This window comes from Anabrus simplex, chromosome 8 (genome assembly GCF_040414725.1).
Source record: "Anabrus simplex isolate iqAnaSimp1 chromosome 8, ASM4041472v1, whole genome shotgun sequence".
Classification (NCBI taxonomy): Eukaryota; Metazoa; Arthropoda; class Insecta; order Orthoptera; family Tettigoniidae; genus Anabrus; species Anabrus simplex.
This window is the reverse complement of record NC_090272.1, coordinates 165,275,693-165,298,064: the sequence shown is the minus strand read 5'-3', so window position 1 is coordinate 165,298,064 and position 22,372 is coordinate 165,275,693. Positions and strand designations below refer to the sequence as shown.

Below are 22,372 nucleotides of genomic sequence, written 5' to 3'. Positions count from 1 at the left end.
ACCCCAGCTTGGCAGGTTCGATCCTGGCTCAGTCCGGTGGTATTTAAAGGTGCTCAAATACGTCAGCCTCGTGTCGGTAGATTTACTGGCACGTAAAAGAACTCCTGCGGGACTAAATTCCGGCACCTCGGCGTCTCCGAAAACCGTAAAAGAGTAGTTAGTGGGGCGTAAAACAAATAACATTATTATTTATTATTAGATTTACGAGAGAACTCCTGCGGGCCCAAAGTCCGGTACCTCGGCATCTCTAAAAATCGTTGGACGTTGAACCAACGACACTAAATATATTATTATAATTATTAAAATATTAATGTTATTGAGTTTACGTCCTAGTGACTATTTATGCGGTTTTTTCTCCAGTGTCTAAAGCCACTGACACAGAATTATGACATTTAATCAAATTCAACCAAGACCGAACTGTTAAGGTCACCAAACCCTGAGTTCTAACAACTAAGCTATCGTCTCCGAGACTACCAACACAAATAGCTTTGGTGATCAGTGAACCTCAGAAATTTAGAAGCATGACATATGGAGAAACGATCAGTGGCGTCTACCAATTGCGGCGTACGTAAGTTGATAAAACAAGACGAAGGATAATATCTTGTGTTGTAACGATGTCCTCGTACATGAACCTTATCTATGCCACTCATACACTAATCCTTTGTCTAGTAAATCACCAACCTTGCGTTATTCCTCCTTACGTAAACCAGTATAATGTTTCATGTCCCCACATTGGACGTTACTCGTACTATCGGACTCCAAGGTCTGGGGAAGGTTAGCATATAACTGGACAGAAGCTCAGGGAGACACCACACATCACAACATGAGGCTGACACTGGTGTTCGCAGTTCTCCTGGGGGCCTCTGCCTTCTGTCAGGCAGCCCCCAGCTTTCCTACACTTCGCGTGCCATCACTGCTGAACCCTGCTACTTACATTGAGATGATTCAGAAAAGGATCAGCGATATCTTCGCCCGGCTCAACAGCATGAACCCACTGGCAAGTACAGTCTGTAACCTGAATATCATATGATAAGTCTAGTACAATTAACAAAAAGTATTGGAATCGAGGTAATATACCACTAAGTGCTACGTAATACGAAAAAGTTATTAGTGTCTTCGTTAATGGTTTAGTATAGTAGCCTAGTATTTTAAACAGTAAACGTGAATTAACCTGTGTTACTGTGGTGTTCTGTCGAGTGTATATTTCTATTCTTGGGGCTACTTTGTATAAAATTAGACCTGGTCATAATAAAGGCAGGCCAGCCCCATGGTGTAGAAGTAGCGTTACTGAGGCCCGGCATCCGAAGGCCGGTAGTTCGTTTCGCGACTTGTCCAGGAATTTTAATTCCGGACTGAGGGCTAGAACGGGGTTTACTTCGCTTCATGAGACCACCTGAGGAGCTGTCTTATACGGAAGGCAGTGGACCTGGTGGAGAAATCCAAGCAATACGCTGACTACGTCACACTCTACCATCTGCAGGCCATCTGGCTGAGCACCAGCTGCCTCAGCAGGCCAAGAGCCTACGTACGCCGCAGTTTTGATAAAGGCATCGGCCAAGCATTTTCTTGGGGATAATGGGGAGCAATAGACTTGGAAATTCTCTCTTAATGCGAAATTACCCGGGAACACTCTACGAGACGTCGTCTGCAGGTAAAACTAGTTTTCCCTCTGTTTTATTGCAGAAGAAAAGAAAGGTGTGGGCTCCTATAAACTATGATAGTGCCTACATTTTATTGAGACTCACTGGCTTACTATTACCATATTCGGAAATTTATAAAGTTTGTACAATTCCCTTGCAGCCCTTCAGATGGGACATGCGTAGTATTTTTAAAATTAAAAACTGCGTTCCATACACAGGGTGTAAACTCAGACCAAGCGCACGGTGTTTGTAATCTGCGCTACAGCAGCTGCTTCAGCCCAACTTCCGGCGCGCGTGGCCGCCCTGCTTTAAGCGTGTATACAATCTTATATGAAATCTTACCTTATAAAAGGTGCTGGAAGTGTAATCCTTCAAAATGCTTGCTTCAATGCTTTCATTCCCCACCCTGAAGGGGTGGGGCGGGCCACCTAGAGGGTGTCGCCCTCTCTCTGGCCAAGAGATGCGGGCGGGTTGGGGAGATGTGATGGAAGAAGGAGGTGGGTAAAGGATGTGGAGAGTTAGGAGATGGGAGAGGATTTGCGTCTTGTCTAAGTGCTGGTATATAAGACTTTATTGATATTTTGGTGAGTTTTACAATGCAGACTGATGGATGGGGTGATACAATTCTTAAAGATGAGTATGATGTGCCTAAGTCGGTCGGACGTAGGGGCCGGGGTAGCTATGGGAGGTTAGGAACTGGAGGGTGGTGGTGATGTTATGGAGAGATAGAATGAGGAGGCGAAGAAGGTCGTATGTTTGGAGAGGTAGAGGGATGGGTCCAGTTGGGAGAGGGAACGGAGTTTGTTGTAGATATGGGGGAACACAGGGGAGGGTTGGCTGGGGGCGGCGGTGTGAATTGATCGATGGTTGGCGGTTTCGTGGGGGTAGGGGTGGGGAGTGGGAGGGCTCTACTCGATGGCGGCGACCATAGACTTGTGCGCCGGTACTGATGAGGTGCTGGGCGTCTTCTTTACTGGGCATCTGGAGGCGCAGCATGAAAGTAGGTCCATGGCTGTTGTAAATTCTGATGGCTCTAAGTACATTGACTCCAGTTTTCCGTAGTTCTTGGATTATGTTTTGCTCGGTAACTTCTGGAGATATCCCACGTAGTACACAGCTGAAGACGGCTGGTGGGGGCGTCTGTTGTTGGTTTGCTGGTGGTGAGACTGCGGCGTCCGGCGGAAATTGCAGTGGTGGGGTGGCTGGGGTCTGCTGGGATGATGACATTACTGGGGATGGGTGGGAAGTTGTGACGGTGGTGAATATGTCTGGGGAGGGGGTACAAGTTGATGGAGTTATGGTTGTGAGGGTAGTTGTTGTTGTTGTTGTTGTTGTGGGTAAGGTTGGTAGGGGCGATTGGGGCACCTGGATGATGGGGATGTGATAAGGGTCGGCTTTTATTTGGTTCAGGATGCATGGGGGGGTTGGCACCACTGCGTAGGTTTTATTATGGATGTTTGCTCCGGTGGTGAACAGGCGGCGTTGGGCGGCTTCTCCTTCTAGTTGGACTAAAACGTGAGTAGATGGTGCTGCGGTCTGACCGTCCTGTAGTCTGAAGGCGTTGAGAACTGGAACGTCGTCTGCTTGGAGGTCTTCAAATATGTGATCTTCGGGAATGTGGAGTTCCACGCCAGGGATGAGGCAGTAGGTCATGATGAGGATAGGCGACTGCCAACTAGGCGTCTGCCTGTTTGTGTTTATAGTGGGCCGACTGAGTGAGCTATTAAAGATGATGGCCACCCAGCCGAAAAATTTCGGGCGTGTGTTATGTGTGTTCCCCTCTCCAACCAGAGCAGGTGTTCCTGTTCAAAATGAGGGACTTTATAAACACCATTGGGATTTTCTGCACACCAATAGCGAGAGTTATGACTGTTCACACGACCATTAAGATGAAACTAGGCCGCCTCATCCGAAAAGAACACAAGCTGTGGGTGGAATAAACAATCATTCAATGTTGCAAGATACCACTCACTATATCTCACTCTTGTGGCTGGATCAGCAGGTTTTAAACAATGGGCCCGTGTAAACCTGTACGGTTTGATGTGTAACAGCTTTGTAGCATCCCTACTTGTGCTAATTTTGTGAGTAATGTATTCGGTGATCGTTCAAGATTCGCACCAATGTCATCTAGCATTTCCTCTGTTAAAACTGTTCATGTGGCGCGCATGTTTTTATTGAGCACTGAGTCAGTAGTTTCAAATTTATTTACAATTACGTGAATCTGTGCCCGTGAAGGTGGCACTTCACCAGGAAACTGCTAAACAAATGCATCGCGTACTCGTCAAGCCGATTCGTGCTTAAAATAACTTTTACATACGAAAATACGGTATTACAATGTTAACTCTCTCACCATGTTAACAGCTGAGATTCAGACTGGCCACTGATGCTAGGTTGAACACGGGTCGGTATGTGCAGAGTGGGTTTCGTCCCTTAAGAGGCCACGGCTGGTTCATGGTCCAACAGCTCTGTACTCTGACCGGCCAACCGAGCAGAGGAGAGGTGGCCACGGCTCTCCCGTGGCACTACGCCTCTGCATTCGGGAGACGGGACAGGGCTGGACCTTACGGCTAGCCCCAACTGTCGGCTTTCCTGAGAATGGTTTTTCCGTGGTTTTCTATTCTCCTGCACTAAGGCGAATGCCGGGAGATTTCGTAGTATAGGCCACGGCCACCCACCCCCTCACCTTCGCCGCACATCTCCTTCACCGTAACATATCTCCCGGCCTGAGAGACGGCGTAACCGTTTAAGAGGCCCACCTCTCCTTTCAGGGGAGGAATGAAAACGTTTAGTAGTAGTAGCAGTAGTAGTCGAACACGTGCACGGTCTTTGCAAGGTCAAGAACTATGCGTGCGCCTGTCGTAACAATCCCACTGGACGGTCTTGGGTTTATAAGAGAGACCCAGTAAATGCAACGCACTATAACAGAACGGCCATCTGTTCGGAATGCGCTAGTAAAGTATGCCTTCCATACATCGAAAATAATTGTGAAGTTGGTCTTAACGACAAATTGTGCTGAAAGCCTGCAATCTAATAACCGGGAGCTTGAAGAGAGGAGTAGCGAGTGACGTGAAAAGTAGCATTTCCACGACTAAAGTAATGTTTGTTCGGAAGAAACCTAAGTGGATTGAACGTCAAGAAGGGAATACAAAACTGGAAGAGGTAGATCATTTCAAGTAATTAGGATGTATATTCTCTCAGGATGGTGATATAGTAAATTAAATCTAATCAAGATATACTGTACAAAAGCTAATACAGCGAGCTTGCAGTTGCGATCAAAGGCATTCTATAAGAGAGAAGTGAGCTCCCTAACGAAATTACCTGCTCTGCTTTCAGACCAACTTTGTTGTACGGAATGAATGCTAGATGGACTCGGGATATCTTGTTCATAAATTGGAAGTAATAGTTATGAAAATAAAGAGAACAATGTAAACAGGTGGAAACAATGGCAGAGGGTACTCGGACGAGAAGTAATGGATAGAGATGTACGTATAAACAGGTTTTGGAGGTGGGGTCATGTGAGGCGAATGGAGGATAGATTACTTAAGAGAATAATGAACTTGACCATGCAGGGTAAGAGAAGTAGAGAGAGGCCAAAGCGACGATGGTTAGACTTAGATTTTAATGATTTAAAGATAAAAGATGTCGAACTAAACGAGGCCAGTGCTAGTTGCAGAGGATTGTAGAAGTGCTTAGTTAATTCACAGAGGCTTGCTGAAAGGCATAACCGTTTATAACGAAAATATATGTATGCGTGTTCAGTCCTGACCCCAATACATTGAAAAAAATGCCAGGAAGAAGAAGAACAAGATGATGATGAGGATGATGATGATACTTGCTGTTTAAAGGGGCCTACCATCTAGGTCATCGGCCCCTAATGGTACGAAATGAGACGAAATGTAAGGACAATTAAAAATCCATAATCCTCCACTGACCAGAATTCAAAACGTGAGGACGAAGAATGAATGAATGAATATGAAATTTATCAGTGAATCCGACCCGCATTGCCCCACATTCCCAGAAACTAGCGTTAAACAATAGTATTACTGACCAAGGGACTGCTTCTAAAGCACAACACTGAATCATTGATGCTTGTAGTCCAAACGGGTCTAAAATCCAGGTTATCGGCCTCTCGTAATGGTACTTATCGCTAGGAAAGTAGAACCATGGTATTTGTCATGTTGCGGTACTAACAAAAAGTAGCGTAGATTCGCGGCATTCCATACATTATGGTACTGTTCACAGGCAATGTAATGCGCACATGTAACACATGTGTTTCACACATTGTGTCGCTATTTACAGGCAACGTAAACCTATGGTGTTCTTCACATAAGTGTACTAACCACAGGGATTCGCACTATTCTGTGGTGTTCCTTACATAGTGGGTACTAATCATAGGCAAGGCAGATCCCCTCATATAGTGGTACGAATCACAGGTACTCTAAAATGCACCCTGAGCACACACTGTCGCTACTAATCACAAACCTATTGTGTACCTAACATAGTGGTACTACGCGCAAGTAAAAGCGACCCATGGTATTCCCTGCGTGTTGCTACTAATTACAAGTAGTATCATGGTTCTAATTTGATCATCTCTTGGTCGCCCCTTTTAGTCGCCTTTTACGACAGGCAGGATATACCGTGGGTGTATTCTTCATCTGCGTCCCCCACCCACAGGGGGTTGTGTTTGGTCCGCGGGAGGTATTTTATTTCCCTCAAGTCCGCCGGCAAGCCGGTTAGGACGCCCTATCCGCCACCTGGGACGCGCCACGTGGGAGTATCACCTCTCACCCTGCTACGCCAGCGTAGTAGGTTCGTGAATGATGAGGAAGAAGTACGCCCGTTCCAAAAAGTAAAAATTCTATCGAGAATGCCTCGATGCTAGGTGGAACTTCAACCCTTGACTCCAGATTTGATCAAAATGTAGTTACAACGACCCGAGATTTTCGAACTGACACACTTTCTTAATGTCAGTACACAGACATATGCTGTAGTGATGCAGAAGTAACTAATTTGTTATAGTGGCGGCAACTTAGTGATTATTGTTTTAAGAGGAAGTACAACTAGGCAACCGTCCTCTACCTTAGGTACCCTTAGATGACAATAGTAAATTATTATATAGTATAACCAGATCGAAAGCGGCAAGGGAAAACGGAGAGAACAATGGTAGGGATCCGACACTTTGAAAAATGAAGGTATCGGCCAAAGAAAGATAAGGGCCGTGAAAGGAATAAAAATGAAAGACTCCGTAGGCCTCGAGTTCTCTAATACCGTCGGGGTAAAAAAAGAACAAGAGTTGACCAAGGGAGGTCGGATAGTAGGCTATAGATGAAAGTGAGGAGCCTGGCACAAGTAAGTGGAAGCAATGCCAGAACTCAGCTAAGGACCGCGTGGTCGCCAACCCACGCTCCCAAGTTGAAAGCCCTGGGGCCTAATTTGTAATAGTTTACTGTGATATATCAGTTTAATTGTTTAAATGGTTATGTTCAAGGCTTCAAAATCGGATTCTGGTGCAGTTTACCCTTAGGTACCCTTAGATAACAATAGTAAATTATTATATAGTATAACCAGAACGAAAGCGGCAAGGGAAAACGGAGATTCAAGATAAAACATATCATACAAGCGATATGTTAAAAAATTGTAAAACTGCCACATGGTGTCGCGTAAAATTTACTACAAGCTGCAGCATGCTTTGAACTATATAGGAAGATCTCTCAAAGAGGGTAAAATCTGAATATTTCATTTTCTTTCATATGTATTTCACAAAGTATTTATGCTATTAATGAAAATTGGTCGTTTTTCTTTTACTTCGTAACATATAAAATGTCAGAAAGTGAGCATTTAAAAAAAAAATCACAAGAGCGAGAAATACTTAGAAAAACCGATTTCTTGCCCCAAGTTATTTAGGACCTTGTAAAAGTTGCCCATAAACTGATTTAATAGTTCCTTCCTACTTCAAGAAATCCAAAGCTATATTCCGAGCATACTGTATATGAATAAGATCATCCTACGCCGTATTATGTCTTTAATCTCGATCTAAGAATATAATTCACGGAAGAACGAGGTACACAATGCTGGCACTAAATGTTGATACTAAAATACGAGGGCAACGTAGTCCAGACACTCGCAGGAGATCGGGCATACACAAATAGGATATGGGAGTGATCAGGTGGCGATGTTGTCGAGGTGCAGTACGCATTCGACAGGCATCCAGCTGGGAGTGGTGTTGCTGTGTGGCGTTGAAGTGCAGTTCTCGATTTACCCGTTCTAAATCATCTTTTCAAAAGGTGATTAGCGTTCGTGCATTAAAATCCAGATTGCCCATGGCAAAAAAGCATCAGAATATTATCGAGGATTATGTGAAGCCTGTGGCGAGAATGTATTGCCGTATAGGACTGTTGCACAATGGGTCAAAGCTTTTCGTGCGGGTCGGAATGAGAATGCGGATTTGCACGGCACAGGTCGGCCGTCCATTCCTCAAGATCAGATTGACATAGTGAGTGGTCTCGTTTCCGTAGACCATCGATGGACTGTCCGGGAATTATCCATATAGGTTGGTCTCAGTCATCAAAGGGAGCAGCGCATACTGACGAAATGTCTTAATATGGGGAAAACTGCGTCCCGTTGGGTTCCACATCAACTCACCGACGTACAGATACCGCAACGAACGAGACGCATTTCTGCAGCATATTTGAATTTGAATTTATTGAACTGAACATAACAGGCTTTCGCCCAGTTACAATGTTCCAATATGCAATTCAAAATAAACACTCACAGACTATTTATAGCTAGGCACTAACTACTTACTACTTAACTACGTACTTCTAAATCTACTTTGTAGCATCTTGCACGTGGGCAGATCGCCAGTTCCACATGCAACACACCACCTAACTAAACCACTGTCGCGGCCACGAAATTAGGCGGGTCAGAGAAATTACACTGTTGCCAAGGATATGTAGCAACTGGCGAAGAGATGTCTAACTGAGCGGAGCGGGAAGCAAGTTGTTCTCTCTCAAGCTCCTGATGTTACTTCATACAATGTTTCGATACAAATTATACTAAGCTTCATTCCAGTGGTATAACTATTTTCCATATAAACCACTTTAAATAATTATGAAAAATAAAATCTTGAACGAGTAAGTTTAAATCCGTAGAATCATGTATTGAAAATTTCAGTAAGTGGCCAAGTTTTTATTTCTTCAGTCAATAAAATTTTGTCTGCGGGAAAAATGTAAAAAATCGCCTGACTTATATTTTTTTATCTGAAACATATTTCTGTGAGTCTTGTAATTTTCCCGGAAAATGGTCCGGAAAGCGATCATGTAAATGTCGCAAGCTGAAGCAGTTCGGGGCGCGCGCACCAGCACAGGCTGCAGGACCCCGTAAATACTTTCGGATTACATATTAATCCGTATCAGTTTTATTACATTATAACTTAATATTTGAATACTGTATATTGTACCAAGTAATATAGAAAAATAACTACTTTAAAGAATAGGTTTACATTAATTTACAATGAAGTAAGAATCGGTTTCTGGCTTCAAGGTAGTCTTAGTCACTGTCATCACTCATCTCACTATCTGTCGAGTCGTCTTTTACACTGATGATGAATGGCTCCATTCTTTCGTCTCTTACTATTTATTTGGCCCAATCGTCTGTTTGAACATTTTCCCCGCGATTGAAGCACTTTTCCCAATCTGCAGCAGTCACACGGTCGATGGCTTCTGGCGTGAGTTTTTCTACGCCCTTTATTTTGACTGTCTTGTTCCTCTCTGCCACTTCTTTCTTGACTTGAGCCCAAATCGATTCACATTCATCATCCATCTTTAACTGCACTTACGATGCGAGCTCAACAGCTGCTTGACAGGGAATGACTCGGGTAAGGTGGCGTGGAGCGGATGGGCTTCAGTTTGACAGCACTGCACGATCAACGTTGCCAATCCGTGCCCGGGGGGTAAGCGACTCTCGACCATTTGCCGCTTCGCCGTTCCCATATCTGACGACAGCGCAGTTTTCCTCACCCGCGTAATTTGGTGGCCGCGACAATAACTACTTTACTACATGAATATATACTAAATCTATCCTAAATCTGTCGGGCCGCGACATCACCCCTGGTGAGAAACATTTCTGCAGCATATTGTCGCCAATGATGAGACGTGGGCACGAGCCTACAAAGCCTGAATTAAAGCGTCAGTCGAATGAATGGCGTCACCCAGGTTCGCTACGTCCACAGACATTTCCACAGGAACCTAGTCGAGTGAAGCTTATGCTGATTGTGGCATACGACTACAAGGGAGTTATTCTTACGCATGCGATGCCTGAGGGACAAACCGTCTAATGACTACTATTGCCCATTTTTGGAGAAACATCTGCGCACGTTGTCATGTCTCAAACAATGTCTGTTTCTTTTTTTTTTTTTTTTTTTTTGTGGAACGGTAGCATTGGAAGATCTTAGAACACCCTCCGTACTCACCACACGACTCCTTGTGACTCCTCCAACCTTTTTCCGAAGTTGAAGGAACCCCTCCGATGCCGTCGATTTCTTCACGTGGTATCTGAACTCCGCTCAGCAGAGCGCTCCGTCGCTGTCATCAACAGAGAACGCCTTGCCAACGTTCCTCAACGGCTTCGCGATATTTGGCAAAAGGCAATAGACTTTGCGGGTAACTACAATGAAGGAATGTAATGCAACTGAGTAGTATAGCAACACGGGTTGTAAAATAATAGGAGCTGAATCGGCATTTTCTCAGGTCATTCAACCCTGGCAAGGTCACTGACCCCATGACTTCACGGCCACGTGCTATTGTTTACAAACAAGACCTGGAACACTTGTTTGACAGCTGTCATCTATCTTGACGGGTCCTAACGTCACCTTTTGGCCACGTGCACTTGTTTGCCACGGAATTTGAATAAGTGGGCGAGGCTAACCTCACAGCTTTCATCTTGACAGGCCCTAAACCACGTGCACTTGTTTGGCGCAGAATTTGAATAAGTGAGCGACCCTAACCCCACAGCTGTTATCTTGACAGGTCCTAACCACGTGCACTTGTTTGTCGCGGAATTTTGAAAAAAAATGAACGACCTTAACCTCACAGCTGTCATCTTGACGGTTCTTAACCACACACCACATGCTTTTGACAGGTATGAGGTGCACAATTTTGAAACAGTGAATGATCTTAACCTCACTGCTGCTATCTAGGTTCATCATAACCGATCTGCCTGCACCAAGCTCTGGTACAAAGCTCCCTGTTGCTGCTTCTTGGTAGTGCTCAATCTGAATTACATATCCCAACTGAGTGCGTAATCACCAAATCTTTTTCTACTTTTTTTTCATGAACTGGTTTTCTCTGGAAATGCTGCTTGAACCCATGAAGTTCAAAATATGGGCATATGGATGTCTGTGCTCAGGCTAGCATCATCAGGGAAATATCTTAACCATCTCTGATTTAGCTGAGTCTAGAGTGGTCAAATGTTCAAAGACTTACCATTGAAATCTACTATGGTGTTCCCACAAACATAAAAATACCATATTATCTCCACAAAATGGTTTGTGCCATTGCTTGGGCTAAACTTTTATGATGTACATCATCTGCATTCTCTTGGTACATGTGTCTACATGCCTTGGTACAATATCCACTTAGAAAAGGAATTGCAACAAGTTTTCATTTCATCTGCACTCAACCTGAAATCAGTGTTTCTGTTATGTAAAGCATAATGTACATTACTATAAACTAAAACGGTGACGACCTGGACATCAAAGAATAATTCAAACACATCAACCAGCTCCTTGTCATCTTCAATCCAGTCAGGTAGCTTCAGTGTAGTGTATTTCTTTATTCATTATGTCACACTCTACCCACTTCCTTACAGATGCATTTCTTTGAATCTTCTTTGTTTGCATCTTCGAGACTGGAAACACACCAACTTCTGGTAATGTCGGAGGATCACCTCTGCCTCCAGGTTTAGTCCACCAAGAGCTTCAGACAAACATTCGACTACTTCAGGAATGCTGCTGCAATCCAGGTGGGATGGACTCTTGTCGCTTGGTTTCTTGAAACTTCCTGTGCTGGTTCTATGATGTGGAGTTGAACAGTAACTTGCACAAGCTGCTTCTTAGCTTGTGATTGTGTAACAAGTGAAATATCAACCACAGCAGCATCTAGATCTATCACTCCAGTATCATATTCAACCACTAAACCCTCAGCTGTCATTCTTCTCCCAATGAGCTCTGCTTTAGCAGGCAACTGATTACCAGATAAATGACTGATATCTCTTCCAGGTCATCATCATCATCATCATCATCATCATCATCATCATCATCACTATTTCCATCACTCAACAGGTGGTTCTCTGGTGGTTGGATGAAAAAATCACCATCAATCAAGCTCTGATCTTCCCTGACCAGTGTCATGATTACCGCTGCCATAAGCAATTTGGAACTAAAAAATGAATCGTAGTTCTGCAAAATGAAACTTCCTCCTTACAGCCATGCCCACTGTAGACAATTGTGTGCAACTGAATATAGCTTCATATTTGAGAGGAAGAAGTTAGAACTCATTGGTGTCGCAACTCATTTGTTTCTCACATAACACCCAACATTACCACCTGCAACAAAGAATCAGTTGCACGCTGTTATTTTAAGCACACCCAACACTGTTAAATGAATGCCTCAAAATGTGTGCAGCGGGCACTAATGGGCTACGAGAAATTTTTTGAGAGGTCATGTAGGATGTGTGTTCAACATCCCTTCAAATGCTACAAGTCCCACGAGATGTCACAGTAGGAGATTTCTGCCATGAAAAGGGGTTTTCAAAGTTCCAGTAAATCTACTGGCATGAGTATCTCGCTTTTCAATAGTCTTTTTTCCAACCAACTGTGCCAAAGATTTGAGCATGGAAAGCAAATGTGAGGATTGTTGCTCAGCTCTACCTCCACTTGAAACAATAATCACCAGCACTACCAGAAATAGTTGCACATGTAAATGTAAAAAATAACTTTCTTCAGCATATCTCAGGTAATTCTTGGGGTTACTGGAGTTGTGGAGCCAGCCAGCTCAGTTTGATTTTGGCTGGATGTTTAAGGCCACATGCACTTCCTGACACCTCATGACTTTTCAGGTGAAAATTCCAACACAGGATTGACCAAGATTCGAACTTCAGTCCTCCTGATGGAAAACCAGCAACTAATCATGACCCCCAACCCCACATATACATAAATCAAAATGAATCAAATATATCTATGCAATAAACAGAATTCATTAATTATGTTAACTGATTCGTCTTTCAGAACCTTCTGCGGAGAGGCAGCAATGGTGGATCCACAGGAGGGTCAGAAGAGGGTGAACCTGGAAGTGGTATGGATGCTGATGGATCCAGTGGTGCCTTGGAAGATGGCGGGGATGATGCTGAACCTGGTGGTGGTTTAGAGAATGAAGGATCAGATGATGTAGGACCAAATGCTGATGGTCCAGAAGATAATGGATCTAATGCTGGTGGGCAAGAAGAGGATGGATCTAATGCTGGTGGGTCAGAAGATGATGGCTCTAATGCTGGAGAAACAGAAGATGAAGGATCTGATGCTGCTGGACCAGAAGATAATGTACCTGATGCTGGTGGGCCAGAAGATGGAGTATCCAATGATAGTGTGCCAAAAGATGATGGGTCTAATGCTGGAGAACCAGAAGATGAAGGATCTAATGCTGCTGGACCAGAAGAGGATGGCTCTAATGCTGGAGAACCAAAAGATGAAGGATCTAATGCTGCTGGACCAGAAGAGGATGGCTCTAATGCTGGAGAACCAGAAGATGAAGGATCTAATGCTGCTGGACCAGAAGAGGATGGCTCTAATGCTGGAGAACCAGAAGATGAAGGATCTAATGCTGCTGGACCAGAAGAGGATGGCTCTAATGCTGGAGAACCAGAAGATGAAGGATCTAATGCTGCTGGACCAGAAGAGGATGGCTCTAATGCTGGAGAACCAGAAGATGAAGGATCTAATGCTGCTGGACCAGAAGAGGATGGCTCTAATGCTGGAGAACCAGAAGATGAAGGATCTAATGCTGCTGGACCAGAAGAGGATGGCTCTAATGCTGGAGAACCAGAAGATGAAGGATCTAATGCTGCTGGACCAGAAGATAATGGACTTAATGCTGGTGGGCTAGATGCACAAGATGGAGGTAAGGATGGAGGATCCAATGATGGTGGGTCAGAAGGGGATGGCTCTAATGCTGGAGAACTGGAAGATGAAGGATCTAATGTAGGTGCACCAAAAGATGGAGCATCTAATGCTGGTGAGCCAGAAGATGGAGTATCCAATGATGGTGGGCCAAAAGATGATGGATCTAATGCAGGTGCACCAGAAGAGGAAGGATCCAATGATAGTGCTAGTGAATCCAGTGGCAAACCAGTAGATGGTGGTGTTCAATCAAGTGATAGTCCACAAGATGGTGGATCGAGTGACACCACAGATAATGAAGGGGCAAATGACGACGCCACCAGCAGTTCCGTAGATAATGCAGACAGTTTTACATTTTCTTCATAAATTCTGATATAAATTATATAACATCTTTGAAATGCTTTTTTTTACAACATGATGCCCCTATAATCAACTCGGTCAAAATAGATTTACATGTAACAATGAATAAAATATGTATCCATTCTAATTAACACTGCATATTAGTGGCATCTGATATCCAAACTATTTCTACTAGGATATAAAAAATAGAATTGGAAATATGATAAATATACAAAAACTAAGCATCATTTTGAATACATCGAACAGAATGATGTTACCAGTATTTAATATCTGAATCACAAGAAACACAGTTTTATGCTTCTGTACAATTTGTAATTATTGTTGTAGCCCCTCTGTGGGTCAGTGGTAGAATGCTGGCATCTGGATCCCAAAATTGTGAGTTCTAACCCAGAAGAGGGATTGAATCTTAAAAGGATGGAAAAAGTCTATGTGGCAAACCATGTGTATAATGTCGGCATGTAAAAGATATCTGGGGACATGTCTGGTGTTTACCTGTAAAAATCAGACATAAATCATTCAACAGAGATTCTTGTCTCTGCCATCCGGTAAAGTAAACATAATGTTGTAATTGACATGCAGGCAGCATAGATAGCGTCAAATCAAAATGACGGCACATGATAGCCGAGGCCATATTATTATTATTATTATTATTATTATTATTATTATTATTATTATTATTATTATTATTATTATTATCACTGTCATCATTCTAAACCAACTGATGTTGTTTCCTTTTTGGGGCAGGGAACAATATAGTCAAAAGACCAACAGATCAGTATACTTACCTACTTAAAGTGTGTGAAGTTTGGTAACCTGTGTGGCTGAGGAGTTTGCACCGAAATGTACTGTATGTTGTAATTAACTGGGTTTACATTATGAGGGGATTGGGGGGGGGGGGCGGGAGGAGGAGGAGGAGGAGAAACTGTGATCTGTATATAGGTATCAACCTGGCATTTACTTTGGGTTGAAATGAGAAAATCACTTCTAGCATAGCTGAAAATAAGATTTGAATCACTACGGTACCTTTTGATGTTTTCTGGACAATGAATGCATCCCATTCCAGACCATCAAGCCAATCTTAATTTCATGAAATAGTTGGGAATCGCATCATGCAAAACAGATAGGGAGCTACATAGTTATATCCTACACCTCGCCTGGCCAAACAGCATTCCTTGGATGTGAGAGCTCCAATTCCGCTCTTCTTTTGTGTACCTAGCTCAGAAGTGGTATGGTGCTGAGGGGAGAGGGTGAGGGAAACGTTAAGAGTCTGGCCATGTGACTGCAATACTGTCACCTTAATGTAAGCAGCCAGCCTGTTTTCAAAGAGGTTTCACGAATTCAAAGAGCTCAAGAGAGACTTTGATTATTTATCACATCTTTCTCACTTTTAACCGAGAACATTCTCAATGACTTCTAGTTTGAGCTGATAGATCTGTAGTGCAACACTCAGCTGAAAGATATATTTCTACAACCGTGAAATGTGCACTTTTTAATAAAATACTTCAAGAGCAATATCCTCGACTGCACAGACAAGCTGCTAAGTTCTTTCAATGTTCGGTTCTGTTTATGTATGTAAGCGGTTCTTTTCCTATTATGAAACTGACTGTCTCCCAATAATGTGTGGATTTAATGGGTTTAAACCTGCACAACTACGTGCAGTTGACTGTATCCTGAACCCTTGTTCCAAATATACAATACAATGTTCAGTCCAAATGTAAATAAACTAACACACATTCCATCTCAGCTCACAGTGTTCTTGTTTTGCTGGAAAGAGTAAATGCTTGTTCCTGTATGCAAAGAGTTGTTATAAAATTCATAATGCATTTTTGTCATCATATTATTTGATTACCATCAAAATGTTGGCCATTATGGTTGGAGAAGTGAAGGTATACAATTTCTGTCACTAGAATGCATGCCAAAAGCCTGGATTCAAATCCAAACATCTATGCAGTGTTGATATGGAGTGAGGGCACATGACACTGTTGATAGTGATTCATCCATTGGATGGAGATGTTAAGCCTTGAGCAGACCCCTAGGGGTTTATCAATAGGAGTAGGCTATATGCCGATAATGGATTCCACTCTCTTCCTACCTCATTATCATAATCATTCCACACTCAATATGCGCAAGTTGCCCATTGGTGTCAAATATAAAGATATGCACAACAGGCAAGCCGAACATGTCCTTCGACACTCCCAGCACTAAAAGCTATATGACAAATAAATGCATTATGAAGGTTGTAAGCATGGATTTTGTTTCATCAGTCCGATTTTACCCTAAACACATCTTCCGCGATCCCTGCCTGTTGTGATTGCCGCCATGTATCCATCTCTCTCACAAACTTTCACCGAATATTGCAGTGATGGGGAACAGTCAGAATGCTAGTCAGAAGTAACCACATTTCTGGGGCACAAGTATTGGCTACTGCTGCCCTACACTATGGAAGAGGACTACACATATTTCTCTGGGTGCATTTCCATTACACAGCTGTTAAATTATTCATCATCCTCCTTTTACATTGACAAGTATCACCCCTGTCATAATTTGTTCTAGGACTATTCCATGTTTAATGTATTTTTGTTGCTGATTTATATTAAAGACTTAATATTAAGTCTTATGTCACCAGCTCAAGTAATTGTGTTTGTACAATCTATGCTACTGTGAGGCCTGGGAGTGTGTAATATACTACTTCCACACTTAAAAAAATATAAAATAACTAAAATACTGACTTTTACCTATATGTATTTACCATATCCATTTGTACATCCAGAATAGAATGGACTTTCTGTATAATTCGGTATAATATTAGGTTATATCAGCTCCTTTCTTGTTTCCTCACAAAGTAAGTTACGCTTTAAAGGTATGGCCATTTTCAAAACCACCTACACATAGGCAACACGGCTAGGACAACATACAATGTAAGTTCACTTTTACACATAGTTCCCAAGAGAGGACACAAAGGGTCTTCACAGACCTACGTGTGGAGCCCTGCGAAGGCAGGGTTCACCCATTCTTTATCTATCTATCTAGTCCCCAAGAGACTGTAAACATTTCTCGGAACGGTCAACCAACTTTTCGATTCCGGATAAGTAGAAATCACCACCAGCGCTATGTAACCACCTGGAGACAGCTCCTTTCACCTCCTCATTGTTTCAGAATCATCATCCCGAGATCCTTTTTTCAGCTTACTGAACTCATGATAATCACATGGCGCTAAGTCTGGACTGTATGTGAGGATGTTGACATACCTCCCACTTGAATTGCTGCAGCAGTTCAGACGTTTGGTGGGCCGTATGAGGCATTACGTTATCGTGCGAGAAAATCACACCGGCACTCAATTTTCCCTGCTGCTTTTCTTTAATTGCCTTACGCAACTAGTTCAACATTTGGCAATATGAAGCCAAGTTGAGTGTCATGCCTTTTGGCATAAATTCCACGTGCACCACACCCTCCATGTCAAAGAACACTGACGCCTTTCCCTTTCCTGCTGAAGGATGGACCTTGGCCTTCTTTTGTGGTGGTGATGTGGTGTGCACCCATTCCATCGCTGTTCTCTTTGTTTCGGGGGTGAAGTGGTGGAGCCATGTTTTATTCCCTGTGATGATACACCACAGAAACTTGTTGCCCTCCACAGAATACAGTTGCAAAAATGCCAGCGGTGATTGGAAGTGTTGTCCCTTGTGAACATGTTGAGCAGATGTGGAACCCATCTTTGACACAGTTTATGAAATCCAAAGTGCTGGTGAACAATGGAGGAACACTGCCACATGAAATGTTCAGCATGCTGGCAATCTCCTGCAATGTTATGCGCTGATTCTCTCTAATGATCCCATTCACACGGTCAACAATTGCAATGGTACTGGACGTTGCAGACCTGCTTTTGTGATATTCGTCTGAGAGATCCGTGCGTCCGGCATCAAACTGCTTACACCACTTTATGAGTACAATACCTGGGAGAGAAACTGCACACTCACCACACACAGCAGTGATTTAATTATGAATGTCCGTGCAACGGAGCCGTTTAGCCCATAGAAATCTGATCGTTGCACGCACCTCCAATTTGGAGTGAACATCCAGTTGACGCGACACTGAGCCTAGCCTGCTCTGCACACACAACACAACGGGATTCCACACCAACTTTCCTATAGGACGTGTCAGCAGTTACTGTAGTTTGCTCCGCATTGGCCATTGTCACGACACACAGTGTACTCTCGCGGTGAGCTAGTGTAACTTACTTTTTTATTCACCCTCGTAATAATAAATCTGTACCAACAAAACAATAACCTTTCATTCATTTCAATGATATTTTCTTAGGGGATGACAGCTACAAAATTTGAAACTGTTATATGAGTTTTGAGATGCCCTAGTTTAAATATCATTCCAGTGAGTGAGTACTTATAATTAGGGAGCGGATTTTTATGTGCTAAAAATGTGAAAAATATTTATTTTTTATGTGCTGAAAAACTTTTAAATATGTGATAAAAAATAGAAATTATTTTCCTTTAAATATCACATAACTACTCACGCTCAAGAAGTAAATAAGTATAATGTTTTGTATTAGAATATGGTGCTACCAAACGTGCTCCTTAAGGCAAAATGATGTCTGTGTATGGAAACGTGCTGTATGGTATATTAATTTTTAATATTCCAGAGTAGATATTATGAATGATTATTTTTTAAAGGTAATGATTTGCTTAAATATGGCAAAAGCAACCTATCATCTTTGAAGAAATAGTACCAGTTCGTACTCACCCATCACACGCTGGAATATTAGTTGCTAGAAGTAGTCTCAGAATTGCAGTGAACAACAAAGGTCATCTCCAAATTGTCCATCACAAATGCATGCAGATTATCTCTAAAGAACGCCTTATACTGCGAAAACGATCGCTCCACATCACAGGAAGTCAAAAGACAGGAATGTCACCAACAATAACGCCATCAATTTCGCCAACATGAGGACCCTCTAATACAATAGAAATTTGGCACATTGTTTGAAATCCTCTGTTTTTCCTGAACAAATTTTGATATTTAACCTTTAACAGTCCCTGTATCTGCAAAGCCGGGAGTGAATCTAATTTATTTTCAACAGCGCGCACTTCCTTCACTGTTTCGGACAACAGGTTAGTGGATTTTTCAAGTATGTCTATAGTTTTACACAAGAAGCTTAGATTGGCAGATATAAACGCCAAATCATTTTTCAAAGAGCTGTCTGTTAGTATCTCTTGAAGAATCTCAATTGACGACGCGTTGTTTTTATCTAGCACGTTCACAACGGATGCAAAACTTTCGAAATTGTCTGCGTAGTATACCACAGCGCTAAGCCAGGTACCCCACCGCGTAACAATAGGCAGAGAAGGAAGCGCAAGATCCGGGTTTTTCTCTTTAAAGAGATCGATTCTTGAGGGTTCTTTAAAGAATACTTTTTTGCCATTAGACACTAATTTATCCACTTGAGGATACCGTGACCGCACAGTTTCACATAACCTGTGTAGAGCATGAACAACGCAAGTTACGTGTATCATTTTCGGAAAGCTCACAGAAAGGCCTTCGGCTGCCTTTTTCATGTAAGCTGCACTGTCAATAAGGAAAAGCAATACATGGTCGTATTTTATACCTTTTGGCCAAAGTAAGTGCATGGCTTCATTGAATAACCTAGCTACAGTGACGTGGTCTGCAGCAAGCATTTCTTTACACGCTAGCAAATAAGAATGTTCGCAAGCAGTTTTGTCATTCTTCAACACACCAACTACAACATTTCCTGCTTTTCTGCCACTTGAATCAGTGGTTTCGTCAATGCTCACCCACAGTTTTTCGCTATCACATACTGCCCGAATTCTCTGTAAAGTTTCTTTGTAACATTTTGGGAGATAGTTTTTCCTTAATGAGGATTCGTCTGGAGGCTCAAAATTAATGTACTTTGTTAGGAAATTTCTCAGTCCCGGATTATTTATTTTACCAAGAGGAATGTCGGCGCAAACAAATGCTCTGCACACATCTAAATAATACTGGGAATATTTAGATGGGCCTGTATTTGAAGTAGCTGGTTCAGCTATTAGTAATTGTCGCGAACGCACACGCGAAGCAGCCACAGTATGATTATTTCCAGAAAAATGCTGGATTACTTGAGAACGTTGATTTGCACGTACTGTTTTACCACACGGTTGGCAAAATAATACTTTTCCATCGGTAGTGAAAATGCTTTTAAATTCCACTACATATTGTTGAAGACGCGACCTTGTGCTCGACTTCTCTTTTGGCATTATTTTGCAGGTTACGACACACGCATTTACGGTGAATCACTGTTTCAATAAAAAGAATAGCAGTGGACACTGAAGGAAATATTTCTTATAAATCCATACAAAATCACACGACCACGGGAATGATATATGGACCCGAACAGCTAACCTTACTCTTAGGAGTGATGAAATTCCACTACCTAATGGTGGGGCAATATTCTTCCGAGTCTCCCATGATTGCCTTTCGCTGATATTCTATAAACAAAACCCGAGAGGGCTGACTCATAAAGAGTTGGAATGACATCATGCAAGGAAACATCTTGTGCAGCAAATCAAATCGCTGTCTAAATGTAACGACGTAGCCAGTGACCAGCAAGTTTTAGAACTTATGGAGGGAAGTCCATAAATAGCCGAAACATTCAGATACATTATGTTAAATACACTATTAAAAACAATACCGTAATCGTAAAATTAAAATATGAGCATTGTTTTATAACAGAGAAGCATTTTAAATTTTATTGATCAACAAATATTGGCGATTTATGTGCTTATTATAGATTTTCTTAAAATATGTATTTACATAAAAAAATTGTGAAAATATGTGTTTTTATGTAAAATAAGATTCAGTTTTTACACTGGGGGATGCACAATAGGAATAATGAACTTCGTAACTTGCGTTAAAACTTACGCAAACAAATATGTAATTACATAAAAATCCGCTCCCTACTTATAATCGGTGTCCAAACACAAAATATAACACTTGAAACACTGTAACATACCTGAAAAAAGCTCTTCATATAGAATGACTTGTTTCATTCTACAAGCCAATGATTGTAAAGTGATATTATGAACAAGTGTGACAAATTAATTGAATGCAGAAGTCCGGTACTGGCACTTCGGGGAAGTTTTCAGAACTTATCTTAAAAACCAACTCTGGTTTCATGTCTGTTACCTCCAGCTGCAATGCACCAGCTGGACTGATTTCAGGTCACTGGCCTGGACTGTGGCTTGGTTAACACAAACATGTCTGCAAGGGAGGTAGGTGATGGCAGAGTTGGGACAATTCTGTTCAGTGGAGAGCGAGAAATGCTATCTGGTTAAGGTCTATTTGTCTTTATGTGTATTACAAAATTAGGAAGAAGGAAGATGTAGAACAGGGGCATAAAAGTGAGAAAAGGGACGAGGAAGTAGGTTCAGCAGCCATCAGGGAAGGTATGAGAGACCAGGAGGGGAGAGAATCTAATGAGGTGGCAGGTGGAGGCTCTGGTCATGGGGGACTCTCAATATTTAGGCATGTGGGGGACAGTGTGTGGAGGACAGTGTGTGGAGGACAGTGTGTGGAGGAAAGGGAACCAGGGTAAACTGTTATCCTGGAATTGCTTTAAGACAGATCCGTATTGATGGTTGAACTTCTTACAAAATTGTACAAAATCATTATGATATCCTCCTACTGTATACTATAATATTTTATGTCCAATTAAGACAAAACTTTACAGACATAGACATGTTTTGACCCAGCATTGGGTCATCCTCAGCAAGACATATATAATGAATTAAAAACATCAGACATATAAAATGAAATGATAATTAAAAAGTTTTTTCTTAAAAAGCATGACAAAAGTTAAGAACTGTGAGATGGTGATCGTTAAAACAGTCTTGAGCTGGAGGTCGTTTTGTTTCAATGTTTTTATTGTCCCTTGGTGTGGTTCAACTAGTATCTGTAAACTGTTGGCTTAGTTGTTATGTTGCGACATGGGCTGATATACATAAGCATTACTGAAGTTGAATCATCTGATTTTTAGTGTTACGTGGCCCACTTGTATCACTCGTGTTCTCTGACTATGGACTGCTCTGACTGCTGGACTACGGAGGCCGAAGAGAAGGAGGTAGTCTTTCACATAGGTACCAAGAGTACAGTAGCGCAGGGTTTCCCAAACTTTTTGTCTCTAAGATCCCCTTAGCAAA

General features: G+C 42.3%; 1 protein-coding gene across 1 annotated transcript; it reads left to right on the top strand.

Annotated features, from left to right (window-relative positions):
* The first annotated feature begins 823 nt into the window (after positions 1–823).
* LOC136879350 (ribosome-binding protein 1) lies at positions 824–14,667 on the top strand. The gene is made up of 2 exons (XM_067153166.2): positions 824–997; positions 12,924–14,667. Exons 1-2 carry the CDS (start codon positions 824–826, stop codon positions 14,175–14,177), a joined length of 1,428 nt encoding a protein of 475 aa, XP_067009267.2. The 3' UTR covers positions 14,178–14,667.
* The last annotated feature ends 7,705 nt before the right edge of the window (positions 14,668–22,372 follow it).